The sequence below is a fragment of the Geotrypetes seraphini genome, chromosome 9 (genome assembly GCF_902459505.1).
Source record: "Geotrypetes seraphini chromosome 9, aGeoSer1.1, whole genome shotgun sequence".
Classification (NCBI taxonomy): Eukaryota; Metazoa; Chordata; class Amphibia; order Gymnophiona; family Dermophiidae; genus Geotrypetes; species Geotrypetes seraphini.
Genome location: NC_047092.1, coordinates 33202123 through 33224147, shown reverse-complemented (window position 1 = coordinate 33224147; position 22025 = coordinate 33202123). Strand labels below are relative to the sequence as shown.

At 42.8% G+C, this 22025-nt stretch overlaps 1 protein-coding gene across 4 annotated transcripts in view; it reads right to left on the bottom strand.

The window, feature by feature from the left end:
- PIK3CG (phosphatidylinositol-4,5-bisphosphate 3-kinase catalytic subunit gamma) overlaps positions 1-22025 on the bottom strand; it is a 91546-nt gene that overhangs the window by 15414 nt on the left and 54107 nt on the right. For 2 of the 4 annotated variants that reach the window (XM_033958874.1, XM_033958877.1), the window contains exons 1-5: positions 20116-20254; positions 11317-13332; positions 7258-7323; positions 4435-4660; positions 1786-1889 (exon numbers count right to left, since the gene is read on the bottom strand). In XM_033958874.1, coding sequence (XP_033814765.1) covers positions 1786-1889; positions 4435-4660; positions 7258-7323; positions 11317-13320 — 2400 coding nt within the window. In that variant the 5' untranslated portion in view covers positions 13321-13332; positions 20116-20254. Of the gene's footprint in view, positions 1-1785; positions 1890-4434; positions 4661-7257; positions 7324-11316; positions 13333-14813; positions 14932-20115; positions 20255-22025 lie in introns of those variants that run through there. The other 2 variants (XM_033958875.1, XM_033958876.1) reach the window with 2 other exon arrangements.

Below are 22025 nucleotides of genomic sequence, written 5' to 3'. Positions count from 1 at the left end.
CCTCGCACCGCCCAGCACAGCCCAGCCCTGCAACAACGAGGGAGGATCTTCGGGCACTGGCACGTCCTGTGCATTGGTGCTGGTGCCAAATCGGGTAAGAGATGTTTTGCGGTGCTGGGGGGATGTAGGATCGCGGGGGAGGGGGGGTGACGCGAGTGGGGGGAAGGATACCGGATCGGAATGAAAAAAATAAATTGTACAACGCGCTCACGCGTATAATACGCAAGGTTATGCACGGTTTGTAAAAATCATGTATAACGCGCACGTTATATGCGTGAAAATACGGTACTCAAAACGTAACGAAAATGTATATAAACCAAAAACAAATCCAGATACTCACACAAAGTTTATAGTATGACAAATAGTACTTAAACGAAGGAAAAAGGACCACCGAAAATCATTACAATCTCAATTGGCTTAAACGTGGATGGAAGTTTCGTTCATCATCCTTGAAAAACCTTCGCATTAACTTGATTGCGTGCACAAACTAACAATCTTTTTCTTTTATTTTACTAATACAGTAAACCCCTGCGAATTCGCGGTTCGCAAATCGCAGACTCAATAATTTGCGGTATTTTCCCACTGCCTCTTCCTGGTACTAAAGTCATGGTTAAACCAATCAGGAGCTGCTTTGACATGTGCCAGTGAAACAGGTCCTGTTGGGATACAAGTGCTGGTTTATTTAAATTACATTACGTTAGAGATTTCTATTCCGCCATTACCTTGTGGTTCAAGGCAGATTACAAAAGAGTTAAAGAAGGTGGGTCATTTCTAGTGAAAGTAAAGAGTAGACCAGGTAGTATCGGGGAGACAGGAAAGAGATGGGAAGAAGGAAGGTACTCGTGGTGTTAAGACTTTTTCAGGGATTTCTTGAAGAGTATAGTCTTTATTTCTTTTCTGAACATCTTGTAGTCTGGGGTGGTTATCAGTAGACTGGAGATTTGGTTATCTAGTTTTGCTGCTTGAGTGGCTAGGAGGCCATCATATAGTTTTTTACATTTTTCTTTGATTGGAGGGTGTGTCAATGGGATGTGGGATTTTCTATGTCTGGTTGTATAATATATGGAGGTTTGGGGGTTTTTTGCCAATGAAAGATATTCATCCTAAAAAGAGGCGGTAATATATATAATGCTTCATGCCATTAACTCTTCTAGACTTTTTTCCTCCATTATTATTGGGTAGTTTGAGATCTGTTTTGTTGGTTGTGTTGCTTGGCAATTGTTAGCTCTCTGTTTGTTGTGTTTGAAAATTTCCTTTAGACATCTAAATTCTTTATTTTTAGGCTCAAAAGTTTGAGTATTTCCTGATCTCGCAAGAGATACACAGATGAGACAAAGGGCTTTCCTGGCTCTTAGGTGCTAATTTTGTTTTTAAAATTCCTTGTGTATTCTTTATAATTTTTGAGGGTAAACAATTTCAGTTTTTTGAGCCTAAGCAATTGGAAGAGTTTCTGAAAGCTAAGGAAGATGTGAATATTACTGAATAGCCCTTATGTTTGCTGCTTAAGTCTGGCCAGATAAAAGGATGGAGTTGCATCCTCAAAATGATTATTTTTTTCCTTTTTTCTCTCCTTTTTCTGATTCTTGGATCCATATTTCATATTCATTGTATTATTTTCCTTTTCATATTTTTGTTAATATTTCTATTATATCCCAGGTGGATGGTGATATGTTATGTATTTAAAAATTCTGAATAAAAACATGAATGAGTTGTCTGTGTGCATCTCTCACTTACATAAACATGCTCGACAAGCAACCAAGTAGAGATCAATAATCTGATACTTACCACCAATGTCCCAGCTCGTAGCCCAGGATCATACGGAACTCTAAAGCTTTCGGGAAATTTTGAATTCTGCATTTTGTCGAGTTTTTGCCTGAGCTGTGTGATAACTGGAAAAGGCATTAAAAAAAAAAACAGAAGAAAAAGGTATGCATGGTAGCTTAATAAGTTTTACACAATAAGGGATCTTTTTACTAAGGCTTGCTAAAAAGTGACCTGAACTTTGATTAGCGAGTGGGTTTCCCTATGCGCTGAAGCCACTTTTAACATAGCTGTAAATTGGCCATATTTTTCCATTTGCGCAATAATGGCCATGTGCTAATCTTTCTATTAGTGCATGGCCATTAGCCGTGAGCCCTTAACTACACCTAATTTTGTATGCGTTAAAGGTTCATTTGCTAACCACACGCTTATCAGTTAGCATGCAATGATGTAGCTGCACTAACAATTACTTCTCTCCATCCCCAAACATCCCCCCAGTGCTAAAACATAAAAATATTTTTTACTGCACATTAGTGCAGTGAAAGGACCATTGTTGGGAGACAGCAGACTTGAGAGAGACTTGGGTGTGCTGGTGGATGCATCACTGAAGCCATCTGCACAGTGCGCAGCAGCCTCGAAAAAAGCCAACAGGATGCTGGGCATCATAAAGAGGGGCATAACAACCAGGACGCGGGAAGTCATCATGCCATTGTATCGAGCGATGGTGCGTCCACATCTGGAATACTGCGTTCAGTATTGGTCGCCGCACCTCAAGAAGGACATGGCGGTACTTGAGAGAGTCCAAAGGAGAGCAACGAAACTGGTAAAAGGGCTGGAACACTGCCCATACACCGAGAGGTTGGATAGGCTGGGGCTCTTCTCTCTGGAAAAAAGGAGGCTCAGGGGAGATATGATAGAGACCTTCAAGATCATGAGGGGCATGGAGAGGGTGGATAGGGACAGATTCTTCAGACTGAAGGGGACAACAGGTACGAGGGGGCATTCGGAGAAACTGAAGGGAGATAGGTTCAAAACAAATGCAAGGAAGTTTTTTTTTCACCCAAAGGGTCGTGGACACTTGGAATGCGCTACTGGAGGAAGTGATCAGGCAGAGTACGGTACAGGGATTCAAACAGGGATTGGACGGATTCCTGAGGGATAAAGGGATCGTGGGATATTGAGAGAGGTGCTGGGATGTAACACAAGTATAGAAAGCTAACCAGGTAATAAGTATAGAAACCCAACCAGGTCGTGCATGTGCAAGACCGGAGGGTTAGGACTTCGATGGGAAGATAGGACTTAAATGGGAAACCAAGGTGGCAAGGGAGCCCCTTCTGGTGATTCAGACAGGTCGTGACCTGTTTGGGCCGCCGCGGGAGCGGACTGCCGGGCAGGATGGACCCGGCGGAGGCACTGCTTATGTTCTTATGACCACTAAGAGTAAAAACAATTAGAGTCCATGGAACACAGACAACATGAAGAAGAGTTAGTAATTATAGTTTAATTATCTTATAGGGGGGAAAAAACTTTCCAGAACTGCACAAGAATGTCAAGTAATTATTTGTTAATTTAAAAAAAAGTCCATGAATGAACCTTATTAAACATGTGGAGGATGTGCATGAAGATCAAGAGAAGTGATTGAAAAATTTGCTCCCATGAATATGGAAGGTAGTGCGGAACTTTTTCCCCTCATAGACACATGACGGCAGATAAAAGTCATTAATGGCCCTTCCAGTCTGCCCATCTGCAGCATCCACTAGCTCCTCCTCTCCCTATTGGCTAAGGCTCTTAACATTTGCATCTCCTCTTCCTATAGGCTAAGGCTCTTTGCACTTGCATTGTGAGGTCATAGAGCTGCCCCTCCTCAGTAACCATTATCTCTTTCCCTCTCCGAGAGATCCCATGTGCCTATCCTAGGCCCTCTTGAATTCAGACACAGTCTCTGTTTCCACCACCTCTTCCGGGAGACTGTTCCACGCATCTACCACCCTTTCTATAAAAAAGTATTTGCTCAGATTACTCCGGAGCCTATCACCTCTTAACTTAATCCTATGCCCTCTCATTTCAGAGTTTCCTTTCAATTGACAGAGACTCGACTCATCCGCATTTTCACCATATAGGTATTTAAACATCTCTATCATATCTCCCCTCTCCCGTCTTTCCTCTGCTGGACATGGGGGGGGGGGATCATGATGTCCTTACATGTATTTTATAAGACACTGCATTTGGAAGAGCCTCTACATCCCAACCTGGACATTTTAATGCCCTTCTCCTCATCCTATCTAAAATAGGCTTTTATAAATACTAATACAAGCTATATAAATCATGCTTACCTTGCAAGTGTAAATGAGTCTAGATTTTTCAAGTGCTCACACAGATTAGTATATTTACCCCCCCCCTCTCCTCTTTTAGAATACCGCAATAGTGGTTTTTAGCGCAGGCTGGAACTCTATGTGTGTCAGGAGCAGCGCAGAGCATTCAGCACACCGTTATGCACTAAAAATCGCTATCGTGGTTTTGGAAAAGCGGAGGGGTTATAATTAATGTATGTACTTGTGAACTCTGCCCATACTATATTCAAACTACACGCCTGTACATGTCCATTACAGATTAATCACATGCATGGGAAGTTAAGGTTTGGTAATAACTACCCCTTTAAATCATTAAACATACCTTGAGACGTGATGTCATACTTTTCAGCAGAAATGGATTTTATTTCCATAGTGACTTTATGTAGCATCTCAGTAACTTGTACCTGCTTCATAAAATCATGCAACTTAGCTTTCCCACAGCCTCTCAAATAGGCTTCTAAAAGTACTGCAAACCTCTGCTGATAATGCATAGACTGAGCAATCTCACTCCTCAGGAACCAAAACAAGAAGTGGCCAATTCTTTTACTCTATAAAGAGAAATGAAAAAGGTAAAAAGAGGCGCTTACAGCCCCTGGTATCTGCAACTATTTATAACTATGTTGCCTGAGGTTTTAGAAGTTCTGTCAAGCCGTATGGGTGAGTCAGCAGAATGTCCATCCTTAGAAACCTTTCTTAGGGCCAGATCCTCAAAACTTTAATGAGGCCGCTAAACTGGTTCCAGATGGTTTAGCCTGTGTGCATTTGAGCAGTGGATTGTCAAAATGGTTTATCACAGTCTTTTAGCTAGCTTTCTAGCAGTCTACGAAACTGTCATGCAAATGGGCTCTTGAATACTGAAACAAGCACTCCGGTGGATTCTTAAAAATCACCGAATCATTTTCTGAGAGTGGTGTCGGCTTTTGGCGACAAAATTCAGCGACTAGTACAGGGGTGCCTGTATAATGACAGCACTGTTAAAAGTGCATCTTGTGGTGTGTGTTTTGACTGTGGCTAATAAAAAATTACATGAAGAATCATAAACTGTCGTCTATTTTTTTTTTAGTGCAAGTAGTAAAAGCACGCTTCTTGAGCATTTGTATTATAGCCCCCCTCGGCAGCAGGACAGATGCCCAATCTCTCCCGCCACCAAGAAACACACCCCCAGCACCCCCTCAGCAGCAGGAGAGTTACCTATGCTCTCCTGCTGCCAACCGACCCCCCCCCCCCCCAGTAGCGAAAGAGATGCCCAATCTCTCCCGCCACCAACCAACACCCCTCCCAACCCCCTTCAGCAGCGGGAGAGATGCCCCCACCGTGCCTCAAACAACCCCGCCCTATCCCCCTTACCTTACTTTCAGATGGCTGGCTGGTAGGATGCCTACTCCCTCTGGCCAGCTGGCCAGACACTTAAGGCCGCTCCCATAGGAGGGGCCTTAAACAACCTGGGCCAATCAGAGCCTCAGACTCCTCCCTGGTGCATCCCAGGATGCACCAAGGAGAGGAAGACCTAACATTTTGAAGAGGCGGACCAGCTGGTTGAAGGGAGTAGGCATCCCTCTGGCTAGCCATCTAAAAGTAAGGTAAGGGGAGAGGGCACGGGGCAGGATGTTGCGTGGTGTCGGAAGAGCGTGGGCATCTCTCCCGCTGCCGGAGAAGGGGGGAGGGTGTTGGGTGAGTGTTGCTTGGCAGCGGGAGAAATTGGGCATCTCTCCCGCTGTTGGATGGAGGGCTACTTGCGGCTCGATATTTTGTTGTTGGGGGTTCTTTTGCCTTTATTCTGCGCACGTGCCCATTGCTATCACCAGCGATGGGCACATGCAAATTTGGCGAATCTTCGCTGCTCTCCACCAACCGCATTTGCATGAGCATTTTTGGGAGAATGACTCGTTTTTTTCTAAAATCACTACTGTAACAGCTGCGACAGTGGCCCATCAGTTTTTAACGCGACTTTTAGAGAATCTAGGCCTTAGTGTCTTCACTCTGCTACATCAGGGCTTTCCTAAACCTGTGCTTTTGACCCAACAGACAATCAAATTTTCTGGATATCTTCCATGAATATGTATGACATAAATATGCATTTACTGGGAAAGTCAGACATCTGAACCAAGCTCCACTCCACCCCACCCAATCCATTCAATCAGTGGTGTTTGGGGCGGCCCCCACCCCCTTATTATGCCATTGACTTTAATTACATTTTCTTAAAGGCTTCAGATTCTGTTTAAGGTGCAAGTAGATTACAGATATCTGTGTATCTATCTATCAAAGGATTACCTTATTTTCTCCTGGAAACCCTGGACACATGACCCTGTCCCGTTCTACTTCCAGTCCCACCCTATTCTGCCCAAGCCCCGCCTGGTTCCACTTCCAGTCCTGCGCCATTTCACCCCAAGTCCCACCCCAACAAAGCCTCCTCTCTACTTCCGGATGAGCTCCAGCCATGTCTGGAGGGCCTGGAGCATGGACATCTTCTGCGCATGCTCAGAGGCCCTCCAGATGTGGCCAGAGCTTGTTGGGGCTTTCCAAAACCCAGACAAATGCTGGATTTTGGAAAGTCTGTCCGGGAGCCTGGACAGTCCTCTAAAAAGAGGACATGTCAAGGTTTCCCCGGACTTCTGGTAATCCTAATCTATCATAACATCCAAAGTTGATCTTAATACTCACAACATATATCAACTTGGGTGTAGGGAGCATTCTAGAGATGGGTCACCATGGTTAAAATGCAGGTAAAAGCTTCACAGAGCATACTACTTTTGAAATGAGGGGAAAAGAATATAGACCATTTAAGAGATCACCTCAGTAAATATAAGGAGCAAACGAGTTCGCTTTCCCCTTAGAAATGCAAGTAGGCCCCAGAATGCCTTTACTTTTCATTGAAAAAGCCCTTAATATGGCAACTGTTTGGCTGATGTATATAATTTGACCTTTTGGGCCTGTCCTGGTGGCTTAGTGGTGTTCAGAAGGAACTCTGCTGTGATCCTTGCCCTCTATTCTCCTGATCAGTTGAGACTATGGCTGGCGATGCTGTGAAGGCAGTTCATAGCGCCTGGAGGGGAGGGTGTGATTGGGCAATGGTGACACCTAGTGGCTAGATTTAAGATCAATTAATGCAGGGGATACAAAAGAAAAATAAAATATGACTACTTACTCTCAGAGCTCGTTTCAGCAGAAACCTGGCTAATGCGCTGTCATGATATGGTTCAAACTTTACAGCCTAAAGAGCACATAAAGAAAGCAAGAAACTCTTTTGTTAGACATTTTTCTAAACAGTTATTAAATCTGTAGTATCTGAGTGGTAAACAGCTGCGACTACGATACTGGTTTTCCACATGCCTTGGCCTCATCTTTAACACTACATCCCAACAATTCCTGCTCTGGAGAGTGTTAAACACATTTCTACAATTTATCAGAAAGGCTTTGACGTGGCTCTACAAATGGAAGTTCCAAGGATATTTGAATGACAATAGATTTTAACTAGCGTGTTGTTTGTGGAAATGGTATTATAAAAATTTACATTTCCCTTCTCATTGCCAGAATCATCTTCTCTGTTCAGTTAACAATATAAAATTTGGTTCCCAGTTATAGGCGCGCCAGACAAAGGCACGCCGACATTACAGAGCAGACAACTGAGCTCAAGACTCCAGCGCGCCGCCGTAAAAATTTATTTTAAAGAGCTCCGAAGGGGTGTGTGTGAGTGTAATGGGAGAATCCCCCCAGTTTACTTAATAGTGTTCACACTGCCGTTGGGGGAGTTTTGGGGGGTTGGAACCCCCCATTATAGAGGAAACAACTTTTTCCCTATTTTTTAGGAGCCGAGCATTTAGCGATCCAGGCCACGGTATAAACATCTACCACAGCGTAGTCAAAGAGGGCCAAAGCTTGGCATGCAAATCTCTTTTTTTTCACAGGATAAACCCAGCCAGTAGGCACAGATGTGCATTCATTTTAAAACAAAATGAAAAACGCAGCGAAGGGGCATTTCATTTCAAAATGAACTACAAAAATGATCAACAACATTATTTTGTTTGCTTTACTTTAGATATACAGCCTGTTTTACAAAGCTGTGCTAGCGGTCGCCACACAGCAATAGCCCCAAAGCCCTTTAAATCTCTATGGGCGTCAGGGCCGTTACCGCGGCTTTGTAAAACAGGCCCATAGAGGTCCTTTCACTAAGGTGTGATAATGGATTTAGCACACACTAACGATTAGCACAATCTTACATGCATTAATCTTTAGTGCACCTTAGAAAAAGGACCTCTTAGAGTAGGTCATTTGCAAATAACATCTATTTGTAAATAACGTGTGTGCTAAAATCAACATGAAATGATTAAATAATCCCAAAATGAAAAAAAAAAGAAAAAGTAAATTCCTAGAATGGGCTGAGTTTCTATTGCAGGAATCGATATCTTGGTATATCTTTACGTTCTGCTTGGGTTGAGAAACAGGGAAATTTGTGAGACACGTGGAGGGGCATTTTCGATAGGATGTCTAAGTCTAACATTGGACGTTTCCCGCAAGATGTCCAAAGCTGGAGGTGGAGAAATGGTCATTTTCGAAACAAGCAACACTGCAAAACATCCAATTTTTTTTTTTAATCGCCTAGTTAGGCATCTTGGCTGCCAGGACGTCCAACCTTAGGATGTCTATTTTTGTTCACCATTTTTGACCGCAAAAAAGCGTCAAAGTTCAAAACGTCTTAATTCAGACCATTTGGCTATGGGAGGATTAGCATTGTAATGGACTGGTCACATAGATCAGTGGTTCCCAACCCTGTCCTGGAGGAACACCAGGCCAATTGGGTTTTCAGGCTAGCCCTAATGAATATGCATGAAGCAAATTTGCATGCCTATCACTTCCATCATATGCAAATCTCTCTCATGCATATTCATTAGGGCTAGCCTGAAAACTCGATTGGCCTGGTGTTCCTCCAGGACAGGGTTGGGAATCACTGACATAGACATGCCAATAGAGCAGTCAGACACCTTAGAAGAGACACTGCTGTGAACTTCACGTAAAGGGTGCCAGAAGTACTACTGCAACATACTATACCTCCCTTGCCCAGAGACCATGATAAAGCAATTACAAAAAATACAGCCTTAAGACTCATCTACTCATTGAAAAAATATGACCATATCACAGAAGCATACCACGACTCACACTGGCTCCCAATACAAGCAAGAATACACTTCAAATTCTACTGCCTACTTTTCAAAGCTATTAATGGAGAAAGCCCATCCTACTGGAACAACCGACTAACTCAATCCACCTCAACTAGACACAGGAGAACCCATTCACTATTCACACACCCACCAACCAAAAATGTCAAACGAATAAAACTATATAACAATCTAATGGCCTCCAAAGCAGCAAAACTAGACAGACAAATCACCAATCTGCTGTCCTCGACCACAGACTACAAAACCTTCAAAAAAAGAACATAAAGAACATAAGCAATGCCTCCACTGGGTCAGATCCGAGGTCCATCCTGCCCAGCAGTCCGCTCACGTGGCGGTCCAACAGGTCCAGGACCTGCGCAGTAGCCCCCAGAACATAAGCAATGCCTCCACTGGGTCAGAAACTAAAACCCTACTCTTCCAAAAATGCATAAAACCTATTTAACACAACCAGTTCCTTCCCAGTCTCTACCTACCACACCCACTACCCCTTTCAAATCTAAAATGTTTCTAATTTACCCAATATGTATCGCCTCAAGTTCCTAACAATTCTTATATAACTCCTATGTAATTCCTAAGACAATTATTATGTAAAGTTACAATTCTTGTAACTCCTGATAAATCTTATGTAATCCGCCTTGAACCGCAAGGTATTGACGGAATAGAAATCACTAATGTAACCAGAACCCGCTTATAATGTATGATGAGCCCTCCAAAACTTCCCCAAAATCTATAATATAATCACCTATCTAGCACCTCAATAGCCCTTATGGCTGCAGGCGACACCTATATGGCAGTATAGTAGGTTTTTGGTAGGGTTTGCTGGGCTCATACTTTCCACCATAAATGTAGTGGTTAGAGTGGCTTATGGGCCTGGATTCTCCTCTCTATGGTTCACTAGCCCACTCAACAGGCTACTTAAGACACCTTTGTGATACTCTCCTATGTTTTCCCATACCAGGTGCTGCTGTTCTAGAGACAGGTATGTACTGTTTCATTCAGATTTTTGGAGGGTGGGAGGGGGTTCAGTAACCACTGGGGAAGTGTGGGAGGTCATTAATTAATCCCTCTAGTGGTCATGTGGTCAGTTTGAGTTCCTTTATTGCACTTAGACTAGCTCAGAACGTCAAAGTTCCGTCCAAGGCGTCTTGGGAAAGGTTCAATTATTACCGAAAGACATCCGAGTCTAACTCTGCCCAAAGGTCATCCAAATCCCGCCCAGAACATGCCTACAACATACCCCCCTTTTATTTCTGAACGCAGAGCGGCTAGGACGCCTCGCAAGACATCCAGAAAGACGATTTTGAAAATTGGCACTTGGATGTTCTGACAAGAAATACATCCAAGTGCAGACTTATGCTTTTTTTTTGGACATCCTTACCCTCCCCCTTTTACAAAACCACAAAAGCGGTTTTTAGTGCAGGCCGGAGTGCTGAATGCTCTGCGCAGCTCCCGACGCTCATAGGAACTCTATGAGTGTCAGGAGCAGTACAGAGCATTCAGCGAGCCGGCCTGCGCTAAAAACCGCTTTCACGGTTTTGTAAAAGAGGTGGGGGAGGGGGTTAGTGTTTTGAAAATGCTCCTAATTCCCTCACAGGGGAAAATGTACACTGTAGTACATAACTTAATTCAAAGAAAAGAAAAAATGAATCTGAGAAAATTCACCAAATGTGGTTCGAGGCTAAGGGCATGTTTGTTTTTCCTAACATCAGGACCTAGAAAACAAGCTATACATGTTAAGATTAAAAAAAATTCTAGCCCCCTCCCCAAATAAAATAAAAACAAGAGAAGTACATAAAGGAAAGTATCTTTGCTTATTTTAATAGTGTTATTATGTTTGATACTAGAGTAGAAACGGACTTTGTTCGCTTAAATAGATCCTGAATGCTTATTCACAGAAAGCATCCAGGAAGACGGTTTCAAGAGTGTTCAAGCAAGAGTTCATTTTACCATGAGAACGAGCTTTCATGTTAATGCAAATGCACATAACAGAGGGACTGGATCGTAAGTTGGTGAATGCAAATACATCCTACCTGTACAAGCTGCAAGAGATAATGCAGAACGTCATCGTCTTGTAAACTCTCCAGTTTCTGAACTGCCATGGCGCGTACATTTTCATCAGGAAAGTTACAGTCTAGTAGTTGCATAGTTAGTCCCACGTCCAGTGAGCTACGATCCCATGCTTCCTTTTTAGCCAGTAACTGGTACGTTTTGGCCACTGTTTCCTGATGTCCCCATTTCACTGATGCAAGTAGCTTAGGATATGCCTTTGGGTGCTTTATGCTTTCATATCTAAAATGCCACAATAATTCTTTGTCCTCTGGTGTTAGTGGATTGAGCGGATCTGTGGCAATGATCTCTTCAAGCTGCTTGCGAAGCTGATTAGGCATTTCAGTTCTTGTCCTGTCCGCTTCCAGATCAGACACTGTCCTGTGCTTAGGTAAAGCAATTGGGTGGCAATATCTGTCTAGAACAATGGATATGGCCATTGATGTTTCTTTGTCGGGATTAGTTGCGGATGTAAGCTTGTCAGCATTAATACTTCCTTGCTCTTCTCCTTTACCTGGAATTTTCCACATATGAAGAACATAGTCCCCTTGCCTTAGTAGGAAACGATGATCTATTAATAAAAGATTTACATAATAGAGAAGCTGGTTTTTACATTTAGAATCTGATGACAAAGTATCGTGGGGTTGCACATTTGTCTTTGTGGTTAACGATGGTGATTTCCCACAATATATCTGAAGATTCAACAAAGCTCCTTTGGGCAAGTCTTTGATTTTAATATCAAAATCGAGCCATGTGTTCCACAGAACCTCTTCAGTAAAAGGCTTACATGTAGTCCTCTTCTGAGCAAGAAGTTGTTGTCCATGCTGAATATTGGCCTCAACGAAAACCATGAGTTCAGTGTTTCTCGGCAGCACTGGGATATCAATGCCAATGACCTTTACTCTAAATTTTCTGTTACAATCCCACAAAGATATTGTGAACACCTTCTCATGATCTTTTCCTTCTATTGTTAATTGCTCATGGTACCCTGTAACTCCTGTGCAGTCATCCACCAGGGGCCACTCTTCTTTCTGAACCTCATCTAGAGCTGGATCAGGTGGGATGTCCAGGACAAGATGGATTTCTTCCCCATTTTTATGGCATTCTCTTATCCAGTGAAAGTCTCTGATTGGGGTGTCTCCTATAATGTATTCATCCCTGCCACAAACTCTGAGAACAAAATCGAGTTCACTATGATCTTCTGGTATGTCCAGCAATGATTTTTTCTTTGCTATTTTTGTAAAAAAGGTTTGAAGGATCATGTTTGGTGTATCATCAATTGATACTTTGATCGTCTGACTAGTTGTCCCTCTGTGTATAACTATAAAAATATTACTACTAGCTATCTTTTTAAACAAGTATTCTGGAAGTGGCTTGGATGTAATCCATGGATCCATTGAATACAATCTTGGGTCTCTGCTGGCTAGTTCAATCACACGAGGAGTTACTAATCGTCGACGAGTAAATTCAAGCTCATCATCATGCACGTTGCTTACATCTGTAACATCGTAGCCAATCAAATAATTAAGCTGCTTCTGAAATTCAACGACCTCGTCTGTCATTTTTTGCTTCTCAACAATGTGGATTTTGCCCACACTCTTCTGCAAAACTTTCCAATATAGTATGCAGTCCAAAGTTTGTATGACCTGATGCTTGTCATAAATTTCATACCATTGTCCTTTCTTCTGATAATGAAGGAGAAAGTGGTCAGGAGTAAGCTTATGGTAAAAATCCGAATTCAGGTTTGTCTCTATAGCACGCATCCAAACCTGGGCTTTCATCTGTTCGACAGTACAGTTTCCAGCTATCTCCAGCACGAGAGTGTCTTGTGTTTTCGTAAGCTTGCTAAATGTAGGCAGGAAAAACTCTATGGAAATGAGTTCCATGGAAGACAGGTTGTGGGCTGCAGAATGAGGCCTCATCCTTCTCCTCCTGCGTTTGTTCTCCTCTCTCAAAACGACAGGCTGTTCGTAAGTCTCCAGCTCCATTCCAGAAGAAAGCTAACAAATGACAAAAGAGTCGTTAAAAAGTGAACTCGCTAAACATTCACACATATGAGCTCCTATATTTCAAATTTGCCCATAGAGTCTACCGAAGGTGCAATACTTTTATTGAAGTTACTCAAGTTATTATATCGGTTTCATGCAGGTAATTAACAATGTATGGAATTATTATGCAATACTGGGGGAAAAAAAGAACAATTTCAAGACCAAAAAATTATTTTACCCATATGTGCTGAGCTAAAATTTCTTCTCCGAAACCTTTGTCCATAACCTCAGTCCTAGAACCTACTTCTATTCAAATGTTAATTCATTCGCTGATCATCTCACTATTACAACTCACACTATCATGGAATAACGCAAAAAGAAATCTGTCGACTGCAATTAATTCAAAATACCGAAATCAAACTCATCTATAAAGCCAAAAAATATGACCACGTTACCCCACTACTTCGAGAGTCACACTGGTTACCAATCTCTCACAGAACAACGTATAAGATTCTCCTAGTTTTCAAAATTAGGATCTCCCATCTCCCCACCTTTCTAGACAAATATCTAACCTCTCATACATACCCCTGCTATGGCCCTTAGATCTACTAATTAGAACTTACTGACAGTTCCCTCAATTAAGGACTTATACTATACTAGAAATACTATATTTTCCACTGTCGCACCCTTGCTTCGAAATACAATGCCACCTCACCTCCATGCTGAAAACTCCCTAAACAAGTTTAAAACACACCTTAAAACATTTCTATTCAAAGACGCCTATCTAAACTCCAACTGAGAACCCGAAAAAAGACAAACAAAAACTAATAAACAGAGAAACGCTTTTAAGAAGCGACATTCCCCTCTCCCTTTTGTTTTACCCTTCCCTTTCTTCCCTTCCTTTTTATTCATTTACATAATGTAATTAACAACCTCCCTTTCCCCCTCCCTCCTCTTGTCACCCACTTGTCTCAATTATGTCTTTGTCTTGTCATTAACTTTCCCCATTTTTTTTTCTTAGCTATTTACGCAATTTTAAATATCTTACTTTTTTTTAAATTTTTATTATTGTAAACCGACCAGATACTTGTGATGGTTGGTATATCAAATTACAAATAAATTTGAAACTCAGTTATTTAAGAGGATAGCTCGAAAGTGCATATTATGGAAGTACATCAAAATTGAAAAGATATGCTACTTTCCATATTTGCTCAATAATTAAAAATATATATACAGCGGAACGCCGATTATCCAAACTCCAATTATTCGTATTGCTTCAGGGGGGAGGGGTTCTCAGTTTATATTTGAGTTACCCCCAAAGTACTATTCCAAAGTACTATTATTTTGTTTTTAATTTTAAAAAAAAACAACCTTCTGGACAGTCCCTTCAAGCCCCCCCATTCCCGACCAAAAAAAAGGCAGCACTCCCTTTCACTCCCTGAACAGGCACCACCAACCCCCGCCCAGACTCACAGGAAAGACCCCAGGCCTACCTCATTTCCCTACTCGCTCCTGCCCATGCTCTGTCAGTGGCAAAATTAGCTGCCGAGACTTCCAGGGGCAGTCTCGCGAGGCACCCTCTACACCAGGGCTGCCCAAGTCCGATCCTCGAGATCTACTGGCAGGCCAGGTTTTCAGGATATGCACAATGAATATGCATGAGAGAGATTTGCTTGCACTACCTTCTTGTTATGCAAATCTCTCTCATGCATGTTCATTGTGGATATCCTGAAAACCTGGCTTGCCAGTAGATCTCGAGGACCGGACTTGGGCAGCCCTGCTCTACAGAATACTAGCTTAGTAGGGATCATTCTGGTGCCTAACTTTGGATGCTATTTATTGAATCTACCCCTTTGTACACAGTCTCCTTTTAAAACCGATCGTCAATAAATACATGACAATAGACATTCAGATTAGAAATTTTTGATTAACAAAGCAAGGGAGAACAGGGTTTTCTTTCAAAGCAACATAGAGCCAAATTCTCCAGTCAAATCTTAAGTCATCCACTTTTCCAACTTTTCCACAGCTCAATAAATGCCCACTGTACCTGAAATGTAACTGCTCTTGAGCTAGCAATGAAAAGATGTTAGCTAAAGTCTAGGATAATGAAGCTATTGTGACATCACTAATGAGGCTGGCTCATAGGCATTGGTGGAATGTGGAATGAGGCATTATTGCATCACAATCTCAACTCTGGAATGTTGTTACTATTTGGGCTTCTACCAGATACTTGGGACCTAGGTTGGCCTCTGCTGGAAACAAGATACCGGGATTGATGGACCTTTGGTCTGTCCCAGTACGACAACGCTTATGGTCTATGTTCTAACCATCCTATATCATTCTTTAGTACCGAGTCTAGCAGGTTGCTCCAGGCTATTTATTTCTTCTTTAACACAAGTCTCTCTCCTGACAGCATGCTGAGGCAGTCAAGGGAGCTCTTCTCCTTTGAGCATTACCCTCAAGAACACTCCTTTGGCTGGCAAGGGATGCCACAGCAGCTACAATCATCTTCACTCCTTCCTCAGGATAGAGCACATCGTCTCCGTGGTGCCCCAGCCTTATTTGTAGGAGAAGAAACTCATAGGTTGTACCCCACCCCCTCCGTGCTGTACTCATAGTGTCAAAGACAACTCCTGTTTCTTTTCCCTCTATTTTTACACTTCCCTTTACAGTCCACTCAGCTGCTTCTGTCATCTGGATTCATCATTTTTCATGCCGAGTGATGACCAGAATCAGCACAAACAAAAAAACTTTACAGGAATTAGCGAATCCCACTAGAGAATGAGCTAAATTCTCACAAGACACCAATGTTGCAAGCAGTGCCACGAGTTTTAATGGATTTGGACTTGGAGGATGAGATCTACAGCATCAGTATCTATGAAACAAACCGGTAATCACTGCATTGATATTGAAACATGTGCACTCCCCTATACACCCCCAAAACCCTTTTTTACTAGCATATAAGTAGCTCCTGCAGCCATAAGGGCTATTAGGGTGGTAGATAAGTGGGTCTAGGGGATTCTGGAAGTGGTTTAGGGGCTCACCATGACCTATAAGAGAGCTGTAGTGAGATGATGACATGGCACTCTTTTTGTGAAGTTCACGGCAGTGCCCTGTAAGGTACCCCACTATTTAGGAGCCATGTCTGGTTGTTCAGTCCATCACTTTGCAGACCCCTCCCACGTCCAACAGGGCTTGTTCTAGGCGTTTTTGACTTGGACGAAAAGTTGGACGAAAATGTGGTATAAAGATGGACGATTTAGCAGCTTGGACGATCAGATCGGCAGGACGTATAGTTAGACGATTTTCGAAATGAAAAAAAATCTGAACATATTTTTCGAAAATGTGTCCTACGCTGGTTTTACTTTGGACGACTTGCTACTTAAACGAAAACGCACTTAGACGTTCCTTTCAATTATGCCCCTCAAAATGTTTAAATTAGTTTATGCAGTGACCATGAAAGTTGGTTTACAAGTGGTTTGAGTGATTTCATAATGGTTGTGAATTGGTTGAAGACGAGGAGAGATCGGGACATCCTTCAATATCAAAAACCCAAGAGAATGTTGAAAGAGTAAACAAAATGATGCAATCAAAGAGGTGATTGACTACTAGGGAAGTTTCTGAGGATCTGAACATCTCTTATGGTTCCGTTCAAAACATTTTAACAACAGATTTGAACATGAAAACGACATGAGAAATGGGCAAACGGTTTCTTCCTCCATCATGACAATGCTCCGTGTCACACGTTACTTCTGGTACAGCAATTTCTGTCAAATAAAAGCATTACAGTGTGTCCTCATCCAAGTTATTCGCTGGATCTGGCACCGTGCGACTTCTGGCTCGTCCCCAAAGCCAAAATGACCATGAAAGGTAAACAGATTTGGATGTCATATCGAAAATGCCCCTCTTTATACACTAAAATATGCCTTGGGGCATATTAGACGGGCTGACTCCTATGGTTGGTGTGAAACCTACCAGGAAAAAACAAGCCAAAACTGCAGATATGTACAACGATGTAGGCAAAATTTATTGTGACAACCAAACTATATATTAAAACCTTTTTACCAAACAGGGGACCCAACACGGTCCGTGTTTCGGACAACCTTCATCAGGGGTCCATGGTAGAAAAAGGAAAAAACATATGTCACAACAAATGTATATAATAAAGCCAAACTGATGTTATGCAACGCCGAGAGTCACTGTGAATAGTAAAAATCACTAGAGTTTTTTTTTTGTTTTTTTTTTACACTAGCGTTACATAACATCAGTTTGGCTTTATTATATACATTTGTTGTGACATATGTTTTTTCCTTTTTCTACCATGGACCCCTGATGAAGGTTGTCCGAAACACGGACCGTGTTGAGTCCCCTGTTTGGTAAAAAGGTTTTAATATATAGTTTGGTTGTCACAATAAATTTTGCCTACATAGTTGTACATATCTGCAGTTTTGGCTTGTTTTTTCCTGGTTGGTTTTTTCACTGCAGACAAGGTTGGACTCCCCTCTTTTTGTTTCTGTTGGTGTGAAACCTAAAAATTCAATGCTGGGCTGTATCTGGCATCTGGCATTGAATATTTGTTCTATTTTTAGCCACTTCAGCCAATATTCATTGGCTGGCTGGCCATGTTATAGTGGCCAAAGATAGGCCTGCTGTTTGGGTGGGTCTACCTTAGGATTACCAGATTTCCTCTTATTTATTTATTCAATTTACTATACTGTTCTCCCAGGGGAGCTCAGAACGGTTTACATGAATTTATTCAGGTACTCAAAGCATTTTCCCTTGTCTGATCCAATGGGCTCACAATCCATCTAATGTACCTGGTGCAGTGGGGGATTAATGGCTTGCTTAGGGTCACAAGGAGCAGTGTGGATTTGAACCCACAACCTCAGGGTGCTGAGGCTGTAGCTTTAATCACTGCGCCACTCTCCCCCCTTTAAAAGAAAGAGGACACCTGGCCCGGCCCGGCCCGGCCCCACCCCATTCCGCCACCAGCCCTACCCTACAAAAACCTTGCATCTCCTTCCCTAAGCTTGGGGCCGCATCTGGAGGTCTATTAGGCCAGGGTTTTCTTGGCCTAAAATACAGGCACTTAACTCATTCCACACCCAAATTCCGCCACATTTTGGGTGGGCGCAGGTAGGTGTCTTGGTGTAGATGTCTACTTCGTGCCTACTGAGTTAGGAGCGCACCTGAAAATTAAATTAATTTTTTCAAACGACGCTTTCAATTATCAGTCCCATTTAACCAATTTTTTAAAAAAAAATTAAGATAAACGCCGAACTCAGTAGGCACCTACTGGTAGGTGCCATTTATAGAATCAGGCCCAAAATGCCCCATATCTAGATGGACCAAAAGCCACTTGGTCCACACTAGGGTGTGGGATCCTAGAAGGGGGTATTTGGGAAAGTCCAGTGTTTGGATGGAGGGGTAACCCAGTGTTTCTCAATCCTCTCCTGAAGGCATACCTAGACAGACAGTCAGATTTACCACAATGAATATGCATGAAATAAATTTACATATAACATACGCCTCTTTTATTCAAATCTCTCTTATGCATATTCACTGTGGATATCCTGAAAACCTGACTGGCTAGGCCTCCCCCAGGAGAGGGAAACATTGAGGTAGTCTCATGGTTAGAGCAACAGGCTGAGAACCAGGGTTTAAATCACACTGATGTGCTTTGTGACCTTGGGAAATAATTTAACAATACAAGGGGATGCTGAAAAGTTCTCAGCCCAACCAAGAAGAGAATGGCGTGGATATGGTTCAATCAATGATCTGAAACAATGTCAAAACATTAGAATTTCATTTCTGCAAATTGGCACTTAAAAAAATAAGATAACACTCTTTTCAGCTGCAGTGGCAGACCCACACTCAGAATTTAGGAAGTTGGTTGGTTCAGCTGAGAACTTTTCAGCACCCCCTTGTATGTAATAAAAGTGAGCCAAGTATAGGACAATCAAGCTCTTGTGACATCACTGATGAGGTTTGCTCTTATTGGTGGAATGAGGCATTATGACATCACAATCTCAGTTCTGGTTACCAGAGACTAAAACTTGTTCCATTACCAAGGGGGTGCTGAAAAGTTCTCAGCCCAACCCAGAAGAGAATGACATGGTTCGATCAATGTCAAAAAAACATAAGAATTTCATTTCTGCAAATTGGAACTTAAGATAACACTCTTTTCAGCTACAGTGACAAAACAAGGCTCAGAATTTAGGAAGCTGGTTGGTTCGGCTGAGAACTTTTCAGCACCTCCTCGTACCTACTGTATCTGAATACAACTCACCTTGATTTACTAGTGAAAAGGCACAAGCCAAATGTAAAAGAAAAAAATTGTGGGCGTTGATAGAGCCCCTATGGCATTTGCCATTTATGTCGAAATTATTTCTTCTTTCCTAGATAAAAAGCAGAACACCAGACTGTGACTCTGGCTGATCTTATATATACATTCTACCTAAGCAGAAATCGTGCACGTTTGTAATTTCATATAAAGCCCTGCTCAGGGAAACGGGGCGGGGAGGGTTAACTCCAGATATCCACGTCCTTTCCATCAATCAGTTAACAGCAATGCTCTCTCTCTATTTGAAGCTTTCCTTCACAGGACATTTTCAACTTTTGCACCACCTACCTTAATCCACTTCCAAAAAAGCCTGCTTCCTCTCTCTTTTTGTAAACATTCAAAAACAAGGTAATGCAGAACCAAAAAAGAACCCCCCCCCCCCCCCATGCCTGCTGCCTTTAGTACTCAGTTTTCAGAATGAACCTTGTCTGAGGAATACAGTGCATGGCTACCTGTTTGAACAGGAAACGTTATGGTGCCGAAGACTCATTTGCTCGGGCCTCAGGTCTCTGCTTTTAAATTCAGGGGTGCTCAGGGATCAGTCTCACACCCTCACTGCTCTGCTTTCTTCTGCTCTCTTTCACATCCAGATGCAGAGGAAGTGCAGGTTTTTTAACCAGGAAGGAAGTTTTAACCAAACTTGATTATACATTTGGTTGCTGATTTAGAAATTCAAAGTACACATCCTGTTGCTACAACAAGGAATATATTTACTGTTTAGCACAAAAAGCTGAACTACTGTTTTGTTTTTATAGGAAGAACAATGTTTTTCGTCCCAGATTACACAGGGTAATTTGCATTCACTCAGCAATGCTCCTTGGGCCTGACAACTAGTGACTACACTTCTCCCTCCGTATTCGCTGTGATAGGGGATTAACAGACCCACGAAGACAGAAAAAACTCAAATAATTTTTTTATATGTTATTTGCTGTTTTCTATTAAAAACCATCGTGAATATGGTGAAACCCGAACAACATGGTAGGAGACCTGGCCTGTTCCTGAAGGAGAGGCAAAACATGGTGAAGAAAGTGCTGGGAATCAGCAATTTTCTCTGTAAATGCTTGGAATCAGCGATTTCTCTATGCTAGTGTTTTTCAACCTTTTTACACCTATGGACCGGCAGAAATAAAGGAACTATTCTGTGGATCGGCATCGGTCCGTGTACCGGCGTTTGAAGAACACTGGGCTAAGTCGTAGGCCAGAGCCCGCCCATCTCTACCCAATCTCTACCCCAGACCTCGCCCCCATAATAGTACTAATTGCACCTTGCACGTCCCATGCCTCATCTGGAAGCCTTCCCTCTGACGTTGCAAGGTCAGAGCGAAGGCTTCCGGTTCAGGCGCAGGACGCCAGTAGGAGCCGCTGCCCGTGGCTTTGTGCACTGAATCAGTGAGGAAGAAGGAGCTGGCTCGAAGATAACGCCGCATCGATCGCACCTTGGACCGGCAGTTGAAGAACACTGTTTTGGGGCTGATGCACGTGCTGGCCCTGTGGACCGGCAGGAAATTTCTGTGGACCGGCACTGGTCCACGGACTGGCACTGGTCCACAGACCGGTGGTTGAAGAACACAGCTCTATGCAAGCTGATGTAATTTGGGGGGAGGAGCCAGCAAGCTAAAAACCACGGATAATCAAAACTGCGAACACGGAGGGAGAAGTGTATTACTTTCTTTGATATCAAAAAGAAATGAAGGAGGAGAAACAGATTATTTTATTATAATTTTATTATAAGTATGAGCTAGGTCATATCGCATACCACTAACTCATATAGCATGAGTTAGTGGTAGGGTTACCAGACTTTGGGGTCCTTTTACTAAGGCGCACTAACCGATTTAGCGCATGCTAATTGATGTAGCATGTGCTAAATGCTAAGGCACCCGTAGAATATAATGGGTGCCTTAACATTTTGCACGCGCTAAATTGGTTAGCGCACCTTAGTAAAAGGACTCCTTTGTTAGCTGAAATCCCGGATACATGGCCACACCCCGTTCCGCCTTCAACTGTGCCATGTTCCACCCCCCCCCCAGCCACGCCCCCACACAAACTTCTGGCTTCAGGGCAGCGTGTGGAGGACCTCACTTGTGCGGATGTCGATGTGATGACAACATGCGCATGTGCGTATGCATACGATGTCATTGCGCCGACGTCTGTACAGGTGTGGAGGTCCTCCACATGCTGCCCCAACATCGGGGACTTCCATAATCCAGACAAACTGCCTGGTTTTGGAAGTCCCTCCGGGCACCCAGACATGTTCTCTAAAAAGAGGACCTGTCCGGGTTTTCCCGGACATCTGGTAACCCTAGTGAGCGGTAAAATAACACGTCTTAACGGTAGCCCATGTTGATAATTTCCCCCTAAGAGG